Source organism: Diaporthe batatas, assembly GCF_019321695.1.
Source record: "Diaporthe batatas strain CRI 302-4 chromosome Unknown Contig00006, whole genome shotgun sequence".
NCBI lineage: Eukaryota > Fungi > Ascomycota > Sordariomycetes > Diaporthales > Diaporthaceae > Diaporthe > Diaporthe batatas.
The window spans coordinates 2,520,747-2,541,395 of record NW_025408553.1 but is presented as its reverse complement, the minus strand read 5'-3'; the positions used below and the strand labels follow the sequence as shown (position 1 = coordinate 2,541,395).

The following is a 20,649-nucleotide window of genomic DNA, read 5'->3' as shown; positions in this document are numbered from 1 at the left end:
GTGATCTACTGCGCGTCGCCGGCTGTCTCGAGGATCGCGACGGGGGTGTCTGATGGCGGCCTGGTTATCACTACCAGGCGGAAACGTAACGCGCGAGGGGCGGAATCGGGGACTCGTGTTATATCCAGACCTGCTGTCATAGGCACTGTTGTTAGTATGGAGCACCAGCCAGGACGAAAAAGGGGAGAGGCAGAGGACGACGAGCGGGACGTGGAGAAAGGATCGGGGGGAGAGATGGGTGTGGTTGGGGATGGTTGGCGGCCGGCGCACGACACGTCGGCCGTTATTCATGATGAAGATGTACTACCTCAACTTGCAGGTGGCGAGGAAGAGGATGTGTAGAATAGCGTTCTGGAGAAGGCCTACCATAAGCCCCCCAAGGCGACCGGCTATAGCAGCCTTGACCGATCGGTAGTGAGCAGTTTGTGCGGCATAAGGCTGAGGTTACGAGCCTATTGACGGTACTGCATTCTGTCTGGACTGTTATTGACACTATTTTCCTTTAAATTCTGGGTCTTGGATGTTCACTACTTTCTGAGGGCGCTGTGTACCAGTTGACGTTTTATATGTATAGGGATTAGAAACGAAACCACCCTGGTAGCGGGCAGTGCCCGGTGGCCGCATGCTAGGCGCCCAACCATTCCTCGTCAAGGCTGAGATGCCGAGATGCATTATGTATACGGCAAGTATGAGTTCTTTGAATGATGAAATACTCGCTACATCATTGGCCCTGCGCTGCCACCTCGGCTGTCGGTACAAGTACATGTACATCTGTATACCAATACCGGACGCTGCAGTATGCGTTGTCACCCAGGCAGATCTTGACCAATGTTGCCAAGCACCGCCAAAGAGCCTCACCCGCGACACTTCGCTAATGCAATGCGAAAGCCACAACCGCATGCACCTGGCCCCGGGGCTTAGCAGACACCCGCACGCTTACACGGGCAAGTCGCTGCGAGTATGCTTACGAAGACCGCCTCGTTTTAGGGGGCCTTGCATTTTATGTATTGGTTTGTGCACCCCAAGATAAAGGGATCGCATCCCGTTCACTGTTCCCTTGCTGTGCTTGCTACTACGCCTTTACACATGGCACTATAAGTGACTATGCGTATATACACCTCACTTGCCCTTTGCACGTTGGTCGTCAACTGGACGTTGACCCTAATAGCCTCCATTGCCGTCGTTGTCGTGTATTGTCATCGGCTCCCTGCGGGAGGGCTGTTCGTCTCAGTCCGGCCCGATGATATCCTTCTTCTTATTTCTTTCATCATCGGACTAGTGCTCGTCTCGCTGTCCACCTGGGGAATACTCGATGAAGGCCAGGCGGAACATCAACAGAACGTCTCTGATTCCCACCTTGAACGTGCGGCCAAGGTGAGCCCCAAGTCCGGCATCAACCATGTCCTTCATATACTACACTGGTTTCCGCTGCCAGCTCGACCACGCTGACTCCCGGGGGCGATATTACAGTCTCTGCTCGTCGCCGAGGCCCTGTGGACAATGGTGACGGGGCTGCTCCGCATCGCCGCCTGTCTGATGGCTTATCGTATTTTCTCAGTCTCAAAATTCGCACGCCGTACTACCTCCACAATCATCGCAATGAGCGCCGGACTCGCTGCCGCGTCAAGCATACAGATATTCCTGATCTGCAAGCCATTCGCCGCACAGTGGGATCCGCGCGTCTTGGGCGCCTGCGGCGACCAGGTCGCATCGTTCATGGCTCTGGAGGCTGCCGGACTGGTCCTTGACCTCGGGATACTCATGGTCCCCACTGTCATGATAAGTGGTCTTCAAATGCCGCTGGAGAAGAGAATACAGCTTGCTTTTGTATTCAACATTGGTGCCGTGTAAGTCGTGTTTCGAGGGGAGCCTTGGAACAGAGGCGTCGAAATGCTTGCTCGGGGTTCGCGACTATTAGAGGACACTCTAGAATGGAAACTGACAAGATGCTTCTTTATTAGCGTGCTTGTTGTCACCGGCCTCCGTATGGCTTCTCTGCAGAAGGCTGTGTCCCCAGATTTTACTTATTCTCAGAGCTATTTGTCGCTGCTCTCCGCTTCGGGCTGCATGGCCGGGATCATTTGTTGCGCATCACCCTCATTGTGGGGTTCACTGAAAAGGATGTTTGTCAGACGACGGCGGCGGTGTTGTGGTGGTATCATGGACATTATGGGGCCAAGTACGATGCGGAATAGGGCGACGGGGACTTTTCAAAACATTGACGAAGGATCCACGTCGCGAACTGGTGAGGACCGAACCGAGGGATGGCCAGTACATGCCAGTGACACGGCCAGATATAACCAGGGTCCAGACCGCCCACCTGGAGACGGAGCAGACGAGGGCGCGATGTCGCAAACGGATAGGGACAGAGGCAGGAGGTGGTCAATTGCAAGTCAGGAGGCACGACAACCTCACAGACCCCAGACATATATCGCGGTAGGGAACCCCCAGCGGCCTCCGAGGCCGCCCCTCAACCCAACCGCCCCGCACAGCTTGCGGCATGCTCCAGCCGTAGCTAGCGACTCGGAGTGCCCGGGCGGGCAGCTGGTCTATATTTATGGAAGATGGGACGTAGTCCAGGTTGGCCCCTCGTGGAGAACTTCTTGACCGATGACGTCGGACTGATTCCCGAGGGATGCGTGAAAATGTTGCCAGTAGGAGGCAGCATAGCCGGAATGGAAACTAGAGTCGAGCTGAAGAGTTGGTGGGAATCGCATACGTGGCCTTCCAACAACAGGCCTGATCCTCAGGAGAGTTCAGGCTCGCTCGGGGCTGTGCCGGCATGAGAGAAAAAGGGCTTCATTACAAGGGCTGTCAATTTCTTAGTCCCCGTGAAAGTTAGTTCATGTGACATCGAGAGATCTCGAGTTGACGGCTTGAGATGACACCCAGAATTATTATCTACGACATCGCTTCTTCGTCCCTGCCCCGGCCCTGTCAACCCCAAGCCATGCTTTCGTCTACTGGCACTGGAAGTACCCTTGAAACAGAAGTCAGCATCACAAGTAGACAGCTCAAGGCTGGAATGACTTACAGTCGTTCACCTTAACACAGGTATACGGACTCGCGCACTGCAGCAAACCCAAAGTCAGCGCCCAGCACAAATCGTCATCACGTTCCGCCCAAATATTCAAGGGACAAAAAATAGCATACCGCTGTCGCCCCCGTCCAGCCATTACCGCCACACTGAGCCCACTGCGGAGCGGCCCCCGAGCCCCCGGCAGCAGTCGTCGTCGCGCTGGCTGAGGAGGTCGTGGTGGACGTCCGAATGGTAGACGTGGATGTAGCCGGAGTCGAGGTCGGGCTCACCGCGCTCTGTTGAGAGTACCCATGGTCAGTACTATTCATTCACACATTTTCATCAGCATGTATAGTGGGAGGAAATGCGAAACTTACGGTGAAGCCGAACCACTTGAGATCTTCCTCCGGGAACACGTCAATGGAGTGAGAGACGCCAGAGCCCAGGAAAGCCTATGCCACTATGGTTAGCAAAGATATTCCCTCATCTCGAAGAAAGTCACGGAAACAGACTGGGAGCGAGCCACACTCACCTGAAACTTATCACCAAACACATACCTAGTGTACGGGCTCCGCGGATAATTCGCCGTGGTCGACACAGCATTCTCCGAGTACCCAAACACGCCCGTCCACTGCTTGATCGTCTCATAGTAGTTCTGAACATTAAGCGTCTCGTCGACACTACCGTGATAAATCTGCATCTTGGGCCGAGCTCCAGTATAACCCGGGTACATGTCCTTGACGACGTTGGTCCACTGCTGCTGCGTCGCGATAGACTGTCCCGTGGAGCAGGTCGAGTTCCAAAAGTCCGGGATATCATCAGCGCTCATGAAGCAGCCTGCCGGAACGCCGGCGTAGGCGATGCCTGCTGCGAAGACGTCTGGGTATGTCGCTGCTAAGACGTTCTGGAAACTGTCAATATTGCTAAGCGCCTCATATGGCATTGAAGATTCTACAAAATACCATTCATAGCACAGATAGCCAATAGGAAGGGAAAGAAAAGTAAACCAGCCCCGGAGGGCAACATACCGTCATCATGGCCCCAGAAGAGACCCCAGTAACGTAAACTCTCTTCCGGTCAGCCGCATACTGCCTCGCCACAAAGTCCACCATATTCGCAATGGAATTGCTCGCGCCCCCTCCCCCATGGGTAAGCGTCATCTTGCTCGCCACATCCCAGCAGTTGTCCCGCGTGTAGGGCGTCTGCGGGTAGATGACCACGTATCCGTAGGTCTCGCTGTACCGCGCCCACTGGCTCCCCTGGTAGAACGCCTGCGCCGACCCGCTGCACCAGTGGACGCCGACCACGACGGCCGGGCTGGGCGCGAGGCTCTTGGGCACGTAGAGCCACATTCGCGTCCCCGTGGGGTTGGAGCCGTAGTCTGTCACCTCGGTGAAGGTTGAGCGGGGCACGGGCTCCGCGCCTCGGGCGAGGGAGACGAGGGCCAGGGCCCAGAGGCTGGCGAGGGTTAGCAGGTTCGTCATGGTGGGTTATTATGGATGGTGGGTTGGGTGGGCGGGTGTGCGTGCGTACCTGGGGAATGGCCATGTTGGGAGGGGACCATGGCTGCTCCTTATTTATTCGTGGGGTCGAACTACCGCTGATGGATCGCGTCGAGAACCTGCTACTGCGAAGGGGCGTTGCCCCGAGTTTGTAACGCCATTTTCTCTGAACGGCCAGACGGATTGTAATACTCCGTTCCCGAACCAACCTCGTTGCATCGCCAAGCCTCAAGTGCTCCTGGTCGGATGTGGTTCCCGTTTGTATTCGCACGAGCCCGACATTTATCTGGCTCATTTCTCCTCTCATCGCAGTTGCAGCCTTTCCAGTTCGCGTCTTACTAGTCCCCCCCCTTTGTAGTGCCGTGGCGTTGAATTGCCCATATCGCATCGCTTGGCCGGAGATGCCACCACCGTGCGGTGCAAGCATTGCGACCTAGGCTGGGGCTCGACCGCCTAGTCCACATGGCAGTGGCATGCTTCCCTCCAATCACAGGTTGCTATACATGCCATTCAATGTCAAATTCTCGTCAATACTTTGACAAGGTGGTAATGCTGCTGGTGGCTTGCACGTCGGTCCACGCCAGCTAGGTACTAATACCCAGGTGCTCAAATCTGGGACGGCGCATGTTGACAGGCATTTCTTCAATGTTGGCAGGCTCAAGGGAAACGCTTCACATGCATCAATCCTAGCATGCCCTTTGAAGCTTTTCACAGCGTAGGTAGCTCGCACAACACCGAGTTTCGTTTACTGAATCCTGTCGAGGAACAGGAAGTGACAATGCAGACTCGACTGATGAAAACGGTGCCTGCAGACAAGTCCTCATTGAAAGAAAACGAGCGAGCCATACCATGGTAACTGCATGCGATGACATTACAGCCTCAAGGAGGCTTTCTTGGTTTTATGAAGACTTTGGGCCGGCACACCAATCTACTTAACTAGTAGTAATGATCCACATGTGCAATGCTCAATTCCCATCTTTCGGGATTCTCATGGTCAACAACACACATTAGCACATATGCCTGGAGAGCAATCATCTGCAGAACGGCCTACTATGAAATAGCCTCACTGCCGCCTCTCGCACTTCTCGCACTCTGCGCTTTCAGCTATCAAATGACCAGATCGCGTTTGCACATGAAGCTCGAGAGCTTGGCGCCGGCATGCATGCGACGCACGGGGAGCTGAGACGCACTCCCGCGCCCGTCGGCCGACGACGTTACTCTCGAGACGTCAAGCAGTACGATTCCACCGGAATGGCAAGATGTATACCGAGTCCGAGCTCCACGGTAGAAAAATGATGAGGAGATCAGATTGACAAAAAGAAAACATGCAACACCGGGCATTCGCTGGTCGTCACCGACCCAACTACTACTCCAGCTCTTACAAGCTTGATTAAGGGAGAGCGGACGGGATCCCATATTTTCTTGTAGATATGGTCGCATGTGATTGTCGGGGCTGGCAATCCGGCCTATAAGGCAAAGACCTTTGTGACTGCCTGGTTTCGCTTCTGTTCCGTATACATCTGAGGACATACATGGCGCCTTCATACGGGCGTAAACGCTCCAGACCCAGCATGTGAAAAAGGAATAGCATAATGCCAATAATGCTGGAGAAGACTAGGTAATTAGTGGCCTTGGCCTCGCACCGTACAGACAAGGCCAGGAGGCATTGCCCTTGACGGCGCCACTGAATATGCACATGGATATAAGTAGCCCAAGGGGGCCGGCGAAGCACGCCCTTTTAGTATATAAGTTTAAAGAAAATTCAAGATTAACCTCGAACCTTGAACCTAATGGCAGTTAATAGATACACAATAAAAATGAATTAGCGCATTGGAATCGAATATTGAAGGATGATAGGTCAGACTATTAATTTTATCGACGGAATAAGTGTCTCATGAGAAGTAGATATATGAACTGCTCAAACATGCCAGCGACTATGGGTGTTCCGAGACTCAGGGCCAGATCATGAACCCCCGCCAACCTTGGTGCCCCCATTTGGAAGCTTGGCCCTTAAAAGGCTGAACGGCCGCTGTCTTGTGTCCGGGCCGGGGTAGATGGCAGGGCCAAAGGCCAGCTGGTTGTTGGTGAAATAGAGGTAGCCATCCGTGGCCACAGAGAACTGCGCGCACCATTGGGTTAGTATCTTAACAACCAAGTGAGAGAAATCCAGGGGGTTCATCCGGCCTGCAGCTCACCGTATCGGCCCAGTTGATCCTCGGGTCCCGCAGGAAGACCTGGTCCGTCCCATTCTCGGGGCTGAAGAAGTTGACCGCGTTGGCCTCCATGTTCCCATGGTACACCAGCCCATTGCTGTCCGTCTCGAACCCATCGGCGAGCCCCTTTTGCCCGCGCGTGACGACGGCCGCCTGCGCCATGATCTCGGACGTGGGGCCGCGGTCCCTTAGGCGCTCCGTGGGGATGCTGTACAGGTAGCGGGTTCCCACACCGCCAAAGTAGAGGTCCTTCCCGTCGGCACCAAGAGCAATACCGTCGGCGCCAAAGGTAAGAAACGACGCGGGCCGCGCCCCCGGCTGCGCGGCGTAGAGCGCGCGGCCCCACACGGAGGCGAGGAACTGCCGGTCCCCCTGCACATAGGGGCTCCCGTCCAGGTGGCGCCACGACTCGCCGGACCCGAGGTCGACGACGATGAGCCCCGTGCGGCCCTCGCTGGACGAGTCGGTGATGTAGGCGACGCCCGCGCCGCTGGGCGTCAGCGCCGGGTCGAGGTCGAGGCGCACGTCGTTGAGGTACGTCTCCGGGTAGGCGACCGTGCCGGGGAACGTGATGGTCTTTATGACGCTGTCGGTCGCGAGGTCCACGCCGACCAGCTTTGGGCCGCCGGGGCTGGCGGGCACGAGCACGCCCTCGCGCGTCTGGGCGCGGCCCGTGTCGAGGATCCACAGCCGGTCCGCGCTGTCGACCACCACGCTCTGCACGCCGATCAGGTAGTCGTGGTAGTTGGCGCCCGTCGGGGGCGCCGTGGTGCGGTTGATGGCGCCGCCGGGGGGGCTGTTCATCTCGGCGCTCGGGTACGGCCTCTCGGTGCTCCCGTCGAAGAGCTCGGCCACCGTGTATTTTCCGTTGCTGCCGTCGTTCGTGTTGTTCGGGTCGAGCCCGCCTGGGTAGTTGGAGAACCTGCGGCCCTTGGACGAGACTGCTATTCCGGTGGGCCACTGGTCGTTGTAGAGATGGACCACCTCTAGTTCTGGACCGGCCCGGCCCGGGTCCGAGATGAGGTCTTGGGCTCGGGTCAGCTGGAGGCCGGCCAGGGCCGTGAATGCTGCCAACCTGAAGTAAGTCATCTTGATCAATCTTAAACCAAGTGGGATACCACGATTCACTGAAGGAGCCGAGCCGAGCCCGGGGGGCAGAGCCGCCTTTAAATCACATAAACATGGCCCAAGCGATCACAGATTCTTATTAATACACCGTGGGATGCAGCAAGGAACACAAAAAGTCGTGACGTTGTAACCGGCAGTCCTGGACACACTCGTCAGCGGGGAGCGAGGGCGAGCCGCAGCCACGATCCGGCGATCTGTGCTAGTTTCCTAAGCGATACCACCGCACGATGAGCTCATGATGCGGGGACGCCAATCACCTGCTCGCCTGGCATGGGCCCCACGGGTTGAGTTCATGGTACCTTGCAGCGATCATCTCGCCAGCCGCGGCATATGGGATGATTCTGGGTGGGCACTTGCACCGGGCACTTGCTCAGCGGGAACTGGGACGGCACGACGGATGCAAGCCTCGGCCAGCCCCGGGAGGATGTCGGGGTTTTCTTTGTCATCACCTAGGCACTTACATGACGACGAACTGCTTGCTTGGAGACAAAGGGACACGCCACATTTTTCAAGTGCATGGTGATGGTCGTACCTTTGAATGCCTTGCAGTCAGGCCGATCGCACACAGCCAGTTATAGGAGATATCCCCGGATGAGATGAATGACTTCAGGAAGCGACAACCATCAGTACCTAAGTAGGTAAACGTACTCTTGGACCAAGCCAGATACTGACTCTCATGTGGCATAGATACCAGCGGGAAAAGGGACACGGGGAAGACGAAGACACATTTATACCATGATGAAAATCGACAATATTTCATTTCCTATTTTTATATCCCAAGTCTCCAATCTCTAGCAGATCACAGAAACATAGGAAGGTAAACTTGAGCGAACCCTAGAGCCCTTTCAACAAGATCAATGCCCCATGCAAAGGCCAGCCACGCCAGAACGCCACACTCGTTCTCCAAGTAACAAAAGAGAAAAGTTCCACATCAACCAACCATTCTCTCCAAGCAACCTCCCCACAATCACACCCCCGAGATAAAGGTAAGGAAAAGCAATCACTCCATCATCTCACTAGGATACCCATCGCTCGACTCCCCACCACGACTCCGGGCGGCAGACCCAGCCTGGCCATGGCCCAGGCCCTGGCGGCTGACCCCCCCACCGCCCGAAGAAGAAGCATGACTCCGCGGCGTGCGCGCCCTCCTCCTCAGGATCGCCCGCCCGTCGACCAGACACCGCCGGCTGACCGCGTCGGCGGGGACGGCGAGCAGCTTCTCGCGGAGCTGGGAGAGCGCCGGCCCCGCGGCGGCGTCGCCGGCGCCGCTGGCCGGCAGGACGGGGGGGACCTCCTCCTGCCCCGGGGTCGGGGTGGGAAGGGGCGAGCCGGACGACGACGACGAGGAGGGCGTGGGCGGGCCCGAGGGCGACGAGGAGCCGTCGATGGGATCGGTGATGAGAGTGCTGGGGATGCGCGCCGGGGCGCCCACGACGGGCATGCGGAGGCCGTCCTCGCGCGTCGTGACGTCGCGGCGCCTGGCGCGCCTCTCTTCCTCGCCGCTGCTGCTGGTGGGGGTGCAGGCCTCGGCCCTGCTGCTGTCGGGCGTCTGCCCGCTCGTCAGGCCGGGGGTGGCAGGGCGCGTCTGGGGGGCGACGTCCGAGCCGGCGGCGGGGGTGGTGGTGGCTGCTGCTGCTCCCATGGTGCTCGGGCTGTTGGTGTTTGCTGGGCCGGCCTCGGCTTCTTCCGGCGCGTGGTGGGATCCCTCGGCGCCGCCCAAGGGAGACGTGTCGGCCGGGTGTGGCGCGGGCCCGGCGCCTGCTGGGTTTGTTCTTGACCTGTACGAGCGGGACGGCGGCGCTGATGCTCCTCTCGGGGGCCTTGGTGTCGGCTCGTCTGGTGCTGGGCCGTGGCGCCTGGGGCAGCAGCGGGTTGTTGGGTCAGGAGGCGTGGTCGGGTCGTGGGCCGCCGCCGCTGGTGGTGGTGCAGATCGCGACTCTTGGGGTGTCTCAGTCTCGGGTGGGAGGCGTGGCTCCCGGTGGGACTTGGGTTTTCCTTCTCTCGGTGCGAGTTCCAGGCATATGAGGACGAGCAGCACCGGGGGCAGGATGAAGGGGAGCAGGATCAGTTTCAGCGGGAAGAACGGGTCGTTTGACCACTGCCACTTCCGGTCTGTCTTGCTGGGGGCGGGTGACTGAGGATTGGAAGTCGACATCGTGGGGTGGATAGGATATCGGGCTGCTGGGTGGTAATTAATTAAACACCTGGGCAGTTTGTCGGTGAGTCGACGGCGTGTTGAACAATAGAACAATGTCCTCAACGCCGCTGTGTAGGGGACAATGAGATGCGTTCAAGGCGACTTGGGTATGTTGGCCAAAGGGAAGAATAATGCGATTCTAAGTTCGCATCAAAGAGGCGGGCCATTTTTTGAGCACAATTTCTGTCAATATCTTTGTCGCCATTATAGTCTACCCTGATACTCTCCTTGATCCTGGCCCGGCTTCTTTAACGATTCACCCAAGGCTGCCTAGGCGGTGGCTAGTGTGCGATGGGTCGACAGTGTTTCTGGGCAAACCTGAATGTGCTGGCACACATTGTGGCTAGCAGTTTTCTAGTCCGCAGAGTAAGGATTCTGGAGGCAGCTTACGGTTTTGGAAATCAACCTTGTGCGCGGGATCTGGGTACTAGGAGCACTCGAGGGCGCCGGATCGAAGCCGGCGTGACCTGGTTGACAACCCACCAGCATTCGCCTGGGCACCAAACAAGCACTTGGGCGCAGGCTACAGGATGCCACTGAGGCTTTTGACACTAGAAGAATCATAGAACTTCCAAAGTCTAGTCATACTAATCATTGATTCATCTGTATCATGAGACTTCGTCCGCCCATGGAGGCATCGACTCAACTCTAGAGCTGGAAGAGGTCCAATATTGCCGAGTCCATAATCCATCAACCAACCCATCAGGTTCATTTCCAGTACCAGTGCCGTCATCATCAAGTCAAGCCATGTGCCCATTACCAAGCCAGCCGCCACAGGCAGCCCGAGCACGACGCTGACAGGCGCCAGGAGACCGTCCAGTCCGGTCAAACCCAGCATCAACATCTTCCATCCAGGCGACAGAAAACACCAAAAGCCGAGCAGATAGACAACTGCTGATCCATCCATCCATCCATCCACCCACCACTCAGGCAAAAGGATCCTCAGCACGCCCCCCCTTCCCACCATCACCTCGACGGTCACCACCATGGTTCGTAAGCCCCTCACCGCCAACAACCCACCGCCCAGCCCGCCCCCCAGGCGCCCCCGCAAGAGCAGCAGCACGCGCCCTGGCGACCAGCCCGCCGCCCGCCGCCGCGGCAGTGGCGCCCATGCTGTGGCGCCAGGCGGGCCAGTACTGAGGCACCCTCGTGTCGCCCATCCGCTCCTCGTGGTCGGGGCGCCTCGTGGAAACCTCGTACCCCCGGGGCTGGCTCGTCGGCGGGTCGTCGGCGGAGCGCGTGCGGTTGCGGGCCGGGTCGTAGGGCCTGTTGTAGGCCGAGAGGTCGGTGGCCGTCGCGGTCGGGACGGGGTGGCTGTTGCTGCGCCTGTTGGTCCCGGGCGGGGAGACGGGGCTCTGCTGCGCCTGCTCCAGCTCTGGGGTGCTCGGCTTGTTGTTGTTGTTGTTGTTGTTGTTGATGCGCTGCCACGCGACGAGGCCCATCGCCCCGCCGGCACGCGGCTGCCTGCTGGCGTTGTCCGGGTGGTCCACGCCGACGCGCTCGAGGTTGAGGCCCTCGGGGTGTCTCAGCGTCTCGATCAGCGTCGGGCCGAGGGGCTGTGCGGCGTCCTTGACGGTGAGGCTCGCGGCGCTGGGCCAGCGGCGGCGGTCTGGCGGCCCCTTGTCGAGCAGGAGGAAGTCGGCGACGCGGGTGTTGGCCTGCGCCTCGCGCGCCGCCTGGCTGCCCTCGCTGGACGGCGTGTACTCGGCGGCCGCGGCGCCGTCGACGCCGATGCCCAGCTTGCTGGCGGACCGGGGCAGGAAGCGCACGGTGGGGCTGCGCGGGATGCGGGTGGCCTCGTGGTCCTGGCCCGCGAGCACGCGCGGCTGCGGGTGGGGGGCGGCGGCGGCCATGGTCCCCGTGGGCATGGCCATGATGTCGCTGCCGTAGCACCCGGCGCTGGTGACGCGCCCGCTGGGGCCGTCGGGCCCGTCGCGCGGCGGCAGCCTGCCGTCGGCGCGGCCCAGCTCGTCCTCGAGCATGCGCAGGTCCTCCTCGGCGCACACGACCACCTCGCACAGGGCGTTGCCCGCCATGCGCAGCACGCGGTTGGCGCTGGTGGCCCAGTCCTGGCGCTGGCGGCCCGACCGCTCGTTGAACTCGTCGAGCTCGGCGCGGACGGCCTCGATGCGGCGGCTGATGGCGCGCCTCTTGTCCTCGGCGGGGTCCCTGACGCGCTCGGCCAGCGTCGACGCGTAGACCTGGATCTGGTCGTCGCGGCCCTTGATGTTGGCGGTTGGGACGCTGGTCGTGGGGGGGAAGGCCTCGTGGCTGCTGAACTGCTTGTACAGGTACTCCAGGCGGTCGCGGTCGTACTGGGCGCGCTTGAAGGGGTTGGTGAGGACCGAGTAGGCGGCGTTGATCTGGGTATGGCCGGTCAGTGTGTGTCCTACGTGTTGTGTGTCTGTCTTGGGCAGACATCTGGAGGGTTTCAGACGTGCTGCAACATACCACGTCGCTGGGGACTTGCTGGTGCTTCTCGGTGATGGCGTCATATGCAGCACGAAGCCCGTCCTCGTCGACGTTGGGCGACACGCCCAGCAGGCCGTAGAGGTCGTAGACCGTGACGCGTTGGCGCGCCATGGTCATCTGGAGGACATCGTAAGCAACGCGATCGGACATCATCTTGGGCACAGCTTCGGGGGTGGTCTTCCTGAAGGGGGTGAGAAGACGATGTTGATTGATTTGTGTGTGTCGATGGAGGAAAAATTGTGGTGGGAAGTGCAGAGATGGGAGGTGACATACGCTGGGGAACCAGGGCTGGGCCAGCACGTTGAGCTGTTTGTCGCCTCGTTGGTTTGTTTGCGCCATGGTCGATTGCAGCCACGCTGGGCGTTGGGGATGTCGGTGCTCAGTTCAATTGTGCACTTCAATGTTGGATCAGCTTTGTCTGCAGCTGCAACATCCATATGAACAGTGGCAGCAAGGCGTGTTCCATCGGTCGACGAGGCTCGCTGAGATGTGGGCAGGTGTGATCTGGGACGACATCACAAGTAAGCACCTCCCGCATCTGGCTCACAAACAACTGGTACGGTGTGGTATCAGTTGACGCGACCAACCCACCCACGCGTTGGACACCTGGGCAACCAGGCAACAGGCGACTCAGCAAGGCCCAGCCTCATGTGAGGTCATGTCCTATGCCAGTGTAATAACCCCCAGTCCATGGATGTGATGACCTCGCATGAGATTCCCTCCTCTAGCATAACATTCGGGCCACTCTGCAGACAATCCTACCAGGGGGAGGGGGGTTTTCTGACATAAGCAAAACATAATACCTACATACTATTAAAAGGCTTTTGTAAGCATTTTATAGTATTGAAATTATTTCGTCCTGTGTAAATTGTATGACGCTTTTTAGTTTGATATGCTGTTAAGCCCTGACATGCTGTTAGGGGCCTGATATGCGGGCAAAAAAGGGGGTTTGATTCTCGCTGGAATTAAGTTTTTTTTTTCTTTTTTTAACTCGTCCCCAACCCAACTATTTATCGGCTATTATTCGGCTTAACTATATATGATCTATTAGAAGCTATGGAAATACGGAAATACGAATTCTAATTTGCTAGGCTGACTTATAAAATTTAATACTGGCGGATTTATAGATTTTAGGGATTTTTAATATGCGTTGACATGATGTCAAAATCTGACATATAATTAACCCCTTGATAGATTTTATTTGTGACAGTATTTTGTTAGCCTTTTATTAGTATTTAGTTGTAATGTCTAGATTTTGTTTAAATGTTAAATTTTGATATAATTACACGCCTATATTAGGGACCCCCCCTCCCCCCGGTAGGATAATTCCAGGAAAATTGTCCTGGGCAACATTCAAGCGTTGGATGTTCTTTTGGAAGACATAATTGGGGTGTTGCCTTGCACTATATATGTATGCTCCCCCAGGTGTGCATATCACGCGCCGTTCCTCGCAGCTCGCAAGCCTTCATTCAGTGCTCATTGCGATTTACCAGGCTTCTACGATCCAACAGGCCCTGTCATTCGGGGAAAAAACAGATGCTGTCAGAGAAGCCGCGTACGTTCATCGCAAAGATATTTCACTGGCCTGAAAAATCCGGCCGGCCCACCGCAAAATCGAAAACTCGGCTTTATCGTCGCAAGTGGGTCACCTTGTGTTCCCTTCGGCCAGCTTCTGAGCGAGTGATAATTTGTTAGCAAGTATTTCCCACCGACTCCCAACATTTGAGGGGCTGTAGAACGGTGAAACAAGAAGACGTTCGTGTCAAGTAGGAAGAAGGCGACATCTGGCGCTGGTCTGATGCCGCACGGGAAGATATTATGGGCAGTAGTAATAAACGATCAAGACCTAGCGTTTAAAGAAATACAGTGCCAATAATAGTGGAAAGAGAATACAATACCTGGGCACGTGGCTCAGCCTCGTACCGGCTGACAGTAACACATCGCCTTTTGGCGGAACAGCGTCGTGATTCAGTTAGGGTAAGCCAGAATAAATTTGTGCGCCATATACGGTGACTCACTTCACCCTTTTATCATATAGAATACTGCCCCACGGGAGACTGTCCTGTCTGAGGCTATCTTGTGGGAGACCGTTCGAGCCGAAGTCCCCCCAAAGGATGTTAGATGTTACCACATAGGAGATTATCCCATGGGACCAGACCGCCAGGCTCAGGCAGCAACCTAGTAGTTCTGCGCCTCAGCTAACCAATTAATCTATACGCTAAAAGTCCACCTCCTAGAATCTACATCTCCCCCAGGCGTCCCATTTACTTCCCCTCGTCGCCCTCCAAGTCAAAGAGGTCCCCATCACACATCAACCGCTTGAAACCCGAAAGCCATCTGGTTGGCCCTTTCTGTCTACCGATATGCATTCTGTCAAGACCAAAGTGGCCTCCGACGGCGCCCGCGAGAGTCCTTCTGTGGCGGAGCCTTCAACAGCACAGAAACCCGCCCGGTGCAGAGGAGGACACAGCAACCCTCTTTAAGGAGGCATTCGAAACGGGCAAAGAACATGACTCATGTAGAAAATCTGGCGAAGCACCCCCCTTCTTGGGTGAGTAAACGCATGGGGGGGGGGGGTTGTACGTGCACAAGAGCCCGTGCGTTTGCTGACTCTGGGCTATTCGACTGTCCAGAGGGCTGCTCGGGTGGCGCGGTGCCTGTCGACAAGGGCATGCAGATCTTGGAGGAGGAGATGGGGAGAGAGGAACGTGAAGCTGCAGAGTGCGAGGAGGACGAGACGTCTGGCTCACACAACACCTCTTCATAGCGTAACAGGACAACCGGCATGATCACTGCTATTACGTACGGCCTCTGTAGTTTGGTCACATCCTAATCTCGTCAAGCCCCAGCTGCCTAGGTATGACATACGTTTCGAACGTAATTACACTCGAGGTCCAGATGACCATGGTAGTCCTGGCTCACCTAGCGAGGGTAGATTTAGGTAGCTATCTGGTTTCGCTTCTAATCCGTATACGTCCGAGGACATACATGGCGCCTTCATACGGTGGCAAACGCTCAAGACCCACCGCTTGAAAAACATACGAGAAACATAGGATGTCGCTAGTAAGTATGTCAACAGGGAAGGGCCAAGTTTCTTAGCTAAGGTCCGCTTTATAGGACTCTTCTTCTTATAGGGGCTATCCCAAAAGACTATAATAGTCTTACTATAGTTATAGCGGTTCCGCAAACCTCGGGCATCCTAATTGGGACCAGCCCGAACAAAATCCAACTGCTTTACCAGCTTTCGAGTCAGCAGTACCGTCCGGCGCAATACCTCGGGCATCCTAATTGGGACCAGCCCGAATGAAACCCAACTACTTGGCTAGCTTTCGAGTCACCAGTACCATGCGGAGCAATACCTGCTAACCTTATCCATACAATATTGGGCCAAGGCTTTATACCTACATGCTATGTCATCTCTCTACAATTATTAGTTCGATAGTTTTTTTGAAATATTAGGTCTTAGGTGTTTACTATTACATGGAAGTACTGTATACACTTTTCACCTGTGGGGGGTTAGAAACGAAACCACCCTACCATCTCTGGATCCAATCCGATAATCGAGTGTAATAAGACTCTTGACAAGACTTCCATGCTTTTCTGTGACTGCGATCCCAGAGCCCAAAAGAAGTCTGCCTTGTGGAACGGATGACGTGTCCTATCTATTGTCTTAGAAGGTCGTTAGTTTCGTCCTGCGCTCAGACGTGTTTCCTTACACCACACCCCTTCCCCCAAGCCCATAATTGAATAAATTCACTGCCCAGGTCGAAGTGATTCGCCAAGATCGTCCAAGTTTGTTGATGCGACGTCCTTAGAAAGGCTTCGCATCGTATGATGGATCCTTGGCGGCTAGCACCGCTGATAGATGCCTTGATATTATTGAGAACGTGTTGTAAACGGTCTGGTCCGCCGTCTTCCGAGTCACCCGGCACATGTCGTACGTTGTCGGAACGTGCTGGCATCTCAACAGTCTCAAGTGCGTAGCGGGAGTTTAGGATGCTGGAGTGCTCGAAGCTGGTTCATATTTCTTAGAACCCGAAGGATGGTCTGGAAGGCCATACGGTCGTCCAATTGCGGATCGTGACCCAGACGCCATCCCGGCTGACCATCCGAACCTGCTCCTGTAGGGGTTTCTTAGCGTCGAGCTTGGTTTCTACGATCTTACAAGGACGGCGGGATTTCCGCGCGGAATCTATGTAGAAAAACAAATCATCACGGGTGAACGACTAGATTCCCGGGTCCGACCCAGCTGCTTCTGCCATTATCAGACGGTACCGTACTGGATCTTTGATGTTGCCAATATTGAGGCCACGTAGTTTGTGCGATCACAACGTACCTACATATTTCAAAGGAACCATAGCAACTTCACTTTTAGAGTCCAAGTATGTTGAACGACGTCAGGCGGAGACCGTCTCAGCTGCATAGTCCGTCCTACTAGTCGAGGCGTTGTTCAATCCAGCTTGATTACTAGTGTGGACGCACACATAGGCACTCAGGATTTCAGGCTATTGTTCTTCCTTGAGCCGAGCCAAGACATCAATTGATTGGAAGCTCCACTAATGCAGATGTACCGAGAAGTAATAAGTTGCAGGGCACTGCTGCCTCTTGTGACACCCATCAGTGATCACAGCATACGTTAGTGTGACTATACATTAAGGGTACTTAATTGAGGTGCACGTGTGGGTGAGAGCCGGGCCGAGTGTCAGGGCGAGAGAATGACTTTGAATGTTGAGATCTAATAGCACTGATCACTTTGAAGCCTGCAGTGCAGAGGTATAGTCATAAATAAATTCTGTGCAACCAAACTCCAAATTTACAATCTATGCTAAGGCACTTGGGCATCATATCATATCTTAATGGCCAACCGTGGTCCAACCTTGAGCGTCCTCGAGAAGGTGAGCAGGACTGACCCGCAAGCCACAGTAATTGCCGCCCAGACCCAACTGGCATTGTACGACCCAAACGATCGCTGCAGCACCCCACTGATCGGACTGCCAATCAGCAGCCCAAACGACATGATCGAGAAGGCCATGCCGAACCGCGTCCCCATAACGCTCATATCTTCCGTCAGCCGCACAAAGATCGTGGGCTGCAGGGCAAAGAACGTCCCAGTAAAGAAACCGTACACGATCGCCACGACAAAGACGCCAGCCACGTCCTTGACGCCGATGAAGCCCAGGGCCGTCACGCAGAGGATCGCGGTGGTCAGGATGATCATGTTCATCGGCCCCATCATGCCGGCCAGGTGGATGTTGGGGATGATGCGGCCGAATATGGAGGCCAGGTTCACGACCGCCAGCAGGTAGAACGCCGTGGTCTCGGACGCGATGCCCGTGCCCGCCGCGAAGCTCTCGACGTAGAAGAAGGGCGTGTACAGGCCCAGGAAGACGGTTAGGTACGCAAAGATGAGCGCCACGTAGGGCCAGTCGGTGAGCGACTCCCGGTGCACAAAGGCCCGGCGCTTGGCCGACGCGCCCGGCCCGCGCAGGACGGCGTTGCAGATGACCAGCGTGACCAGGACGATCAGGGCGACGGCGCGGACGGTCCACCCGAAGCCGATGGTCGGTAGGAGGTTCTTGACGACGATTGGGAAGACGACACTGTAAGTACACATTCGAGTTAGAGCATTTTTTTGGAACGAATCCGCAGATAGGTAGATCGGCGGTGAGAGAGAGAGAGAGAGACATGTGCGTTGCACAAGGTGGTTTCACTGACCCTCCGACGCCGCTCCCGCAGGCAGCAATGCCGTTCGCGATGGGGAGCCTGGTGCTAAACCAGTACGCCGTGATGGCGACCGACATGATGGAGAGGCACCCGCAGCCGATGCCGATGCAGAAGCCCTGCGCGAGGAGGAGCTGCCAGAACTCGGAGCAGATGCTCTGCATCAGGGTGCCGAAGACGACGAGCAGCGAGCCCGCGGCCAGCAGGTAGCGGTAGTAGCCCGCATCGTAGATGGGCCCCGTCACGAAGCCGAGGAAGACGAGCAGGAAGCTCTGCACGGAGCCGATGGTCGAGATCTCGAAGGCGGTGTAGTCCCTCAGCAGGTCCGTCTCGTAGTACGCCTGGAAGGTGCCGTAGCTGGAGAGGAGGCCTGGTCGGGTTTGGTTGGGCTCGTCAGCGTGCGTTCGTGATCCTCCCCGGCCGGCGTGGGCCACCGGTCGGGTCTGGCTGCGGCTAATGCACCTGGGGCTCACTCACCCCATGTGTTGAAGTACAGAAAGAAGGCCCCGACGACCTGAAGCCATGCTTGCAGTCCGCCATTGGGTATCGTGCGCGGCGGCTTGACCTCGGGTGGTGCTGGGGACGACGACTCGATGATCTTGTCTGGCGTCTGCCAGTGCTTCTCCATGGCATCGTATGTGGTTGAGACCGGCGACGCCAGGCTCTCGGCATCTCGCTCTGTTGAGGCAGACATGACAGCAGCTTGTGATAACAACAAATGGTTAGACCCGCAACGATTTGCCTATCTCGCAACTCGCCAATTTTGTTGTCTGGTTTCTGCAGTCGTTGCGGCACCCACTTGAGGGTAATCCACCGGACCGACGGTAAGGTATCGGACCTTGGTAAACGCGCTTGTCTTAAGCTGTCTATTGATCATGTGGCAAGGGGCGTGCAGGCGAACCGAACTATCGAATATGACGAGTACTGTGGAATGCAGAATCCTGCATGCATGCGTGCGTGGTAGACAGTGAGCAAATGCTACAGTATTATCGTACCAGACTAGGAAGAAAAGATTTCACCTATCAGATCATGATGTTCCAAGGTTATGTTCTGGTCCCCTATTTCCTGGGCCGCTTTTGTCCGCAGTTTGTCCGGCACCTGGGCAGATGCGGACCCGCCGCAGCGCCGGCTCCACACATTGATCAATCTGGGTATATTCACCGGGCCCAGGTAGCCCCCAGGACGCGGAATAATTCCCTGTCATACCACACCAGTAAGGTAGTCTCCTTTTCTGGAAGGAGGTACCAGAAATACGACGTGTCAGATAAACGCCGAGGAAGGCAATCTGGCAATGATCCGTAGGCTCTTTTCTTCCTCTTTGATCTGCGGCGTACCAACGTAGCAAACCCGCGCCGGGTAGCATCGCCCATCATTCGACGCCCCACTCGCCCTATGTAAGTACCCTATCGATCCATGGTGGCTGGGCGTCGGCGCCGCGCCTATGTTCCTCGGCACTAGAAGATGACGTGCGCCATGCGAGGCAAAAGTTGCTAATACGGCTGCCAAAATTGAGTTGGTGAGAATGCCACGCTGCGAACTTGAGACAAGTGATGGGTATAGTGGAGAATGTTTGATCGTGTAGCACCGTGGCCGTGTGATAGTATCATAGACCCAAAAGAGTCTTTCCTATCGGTGGCAATGCCAGACTCGGATTCTGCCCCCTGCCTAGCAGGCCCAGCAGGCCCAGGCGTTGCAGATATCACATGGAATTCCCCGTGGTATGGTAAGTTTTGATCTGTCGATTATCCCATGCGGGACCCCAGCGTGCACCGCAGCTTGTCGTAAAACCGGGTCCAAGATTCACCGCATGGATCTCGCTCGCGCCCGCCCGCGTTGCGAGCGCCAAGTTCAGTTGTAGATGGGGTGGATGGGGCATCTTCCAGCCCATCCCCACAGCTGCCACGCAAGCCACGCCTCCACAGTCCCACCTCACGCCCATGTGCCACAACACCCAAGATCACAACCTGCCCAGGTCAACTTGTCATCTTTCAATTCTCGTACGGCGGGTCCACCCGACCGCGGCATCGAAGACCCGACTCCCGAGGCCCCCCTTGCGGATCAGATATCCACGACGGCCCGTTCGCTATTAGCTGAGCAGGCACTTACACCACCCACAGTCCTAGTTTTCTGAGTCTGGCCATGATTTCCAATGCTTGATAATACCCTAACTATAGTCGTGGCACGATCTGGGCGGGTTACAGGCATCTGCTGATGGGGATTATTCCTTGCTGGTCCATTTTACTTAATCCTCTGGGATACTATAGTAGCTTGTTGGCACCTGGGCATGTACCAGGTGTACCAGGTACAAGTGAAAAATCCTGCATTGGCGGGTTCCGATTTTCTGGTTCCTCGGAACAAACATGGGAATCTGATCCGGGCCGCACCCCCAGGGCCACG

General features: G+C 56.4%; 6 protein-coding genes across 6 annotated transcripts; 1 reads left to right on the top strand and 5 right to left on the bottom strand.

The window, feature by feature from the left end:
• Window positions 1-1,034: 1,034 nt before the first annotated feature.
• Window positions 1,035-4,004, top strand: KVR01_006375 (uncharacterized protein). The gene is made up of 3 exons (XM_044784170.1): window positions 1,035-1,374; window positions 1,471-1,847; window positions 1,962-4,004. The coding sequence occupies exons 1-3, from the start codon at window positions 1,105-1,107 to the stop codon at window positions 2,605-2,607; spliced, it is 1,293 nt and encodes a 430-aa protein (XP_044645178.1). The 5' UTR covers window positions 1,035-1,104; the 3' UTR covers window positions 2,608-4,004.
• Window positions 2,961-4,503, bottom strand: KVR01_006004 (uncharacterized protein; the record flags this gene model as incomplete). Its single annotated transcript, XM_044783180.1, has 6 exons — window positions 2,961-2,980; window positions 3,035-3,071; window positions 3,289-3,315; window positions 3,397-3,471; window positions 3,552-3,923; window positions 4,048-4,503. 6 exons carry the CDS (start codon window positions 4,501-4,503, stop codon window positions 2,961-2,963), a joined length of 987 nt encoding a protein of 328 aa, XP_044644807.1.
• A 1,981-nt stretch (window positions 4,504-6,484) lies between these two features.
• On the bottom strand, window positions 6,485-7,929 carry KVR01_006166 (uncharacterized protein; the record flags this gene model as incomplete). Its single annotated transcript, XM_044783561.1, has 2 exons — window positions 6,717-7,929; window positions 6,485-6,640 (listed from the first exon to the last, which is right to left on the bottom strand). Exons 1-2 carry the CDS (start codon window positions 7,821-7,823, stop codon window positions 6,485-6,487), a joined length of 1,263 nt encoding a protein of 420 aa, XP_044644969.1. The 5' UTR covers window positions 7,824-7,929.
• A 933-nt stretch (window positions 7,930-8,862) lies between these two features.
• KVR01_005829 (uncharacterized protein) lies at window positions 8,863-10,017 on the bottom strand (the record flags this gene model as incomplete). Its single annotated transcript, XM_044789146.1, has 2 exons — window positions 8,863-9,640; window positions 9,848-10,017. 2 exons carry the CDS (start codon window positions 10,015-10,017, stop codon window positions 8,863-8,865), a joined length of 948 nt encoding a protein of 315 aa, XP_044644632.1.
• A 776-nt stretch (window positions 10,018-10,793) lies between these two features.
• KVR01_005874 (uncharacterized protein) lies at window positions 10,794-13,435 on the bottom strand (the record flags this gene model as incomplete). The annotated part of the gene is made up of 4 exons (XM_044793926.1): window positions 13,339-13,435; window positions 12,805-13,035; window positions 12,511-12,648; window positions 10,986-12,422 (listed from the first exon to the last, which is right to left on the bottom strand). The coding sequence occupies exons 2-4, from the start codon at window positions 12,868-12,870 to the stop codon at window positions 10,986-10,988; spliced, it is 1,641 nt and encodes a 546-aa protein (XP_044644677.1). The 5' UTR covers window positions 12,871-13,035; window positions 13,339-13,435.
• Window positions 13,436-17,239: 3,804 nt separating this feature from the next.
• KVR01_006269 (uncharacterized protein) lies at window positions 17,240-19,234 on the bottom strand. Its single transcript, XM_044786921.1, has 3 exons — window positions 18,730-19,234; window positions 18,247-18,622; window positions 17,240-18,131 (listed from the first exon to the last, which is right to left on the bottom strand). Exons 1-3 carry the CDS (start codon window positions 18,944-18,946, stop codon window positions 17,378-17,380), a joined length of 1,347 nt encoding a protein of 448 aa, XP_044645072.1. The 5' UTR covers window positions 18,947-19,234; the 3' UTR covers window positions 17,240-17,377.
• Window positions 19,235-20,649: the final 1,415 nt, after the last annotated feature.

Bases quoted from the DNA above. Each gene is read 5' to 3' on its own strand.
- KVR01_006269 (XM_044786921.1), bottom strand. From the start codon at position 18,946: ATGTCTGCCTCAACAGAGCGAGATGCCGAGAGCCTGGCGTCGCCGGTC. The intron at 18,623-18,729 runs GTGAGTGAGCCC...AAACCCGACCAG, and splicing joins TCTGTACTTCAACACATGGG to GCCTCCTCTCCAGCTACGGC. The intron at 18,132-18,246 runs GTCAGTGAAACC...GTGTACTTACAG, and splicing joins TGCGGGAGCGGCGTCGGAGG to TGTCGTCTTCCCAATCGTCG.
- KVR01_006375 (XM_044784170.1), top strand. From the start codon at position 1,105: ATGCGTATATACACCTCACTTGCCCTTTGCACGTTGGTCGTCAACTGG. The intron at 1,375-1,470 runs GTGAGCCCCAAG...GCGATATTACAG, and splicing joins ACCTTGAACGTGCGGCCAAG to TCTCTGCTCGTCGCCGAGGC. The intron at 1,848-1,961 runs GTAAGTCGTGTT...CTTCTTTATTAG, and splicing joins GTATTCAACATTGGTGCCGT to CGTGCTTGTTGTCACCGGCC.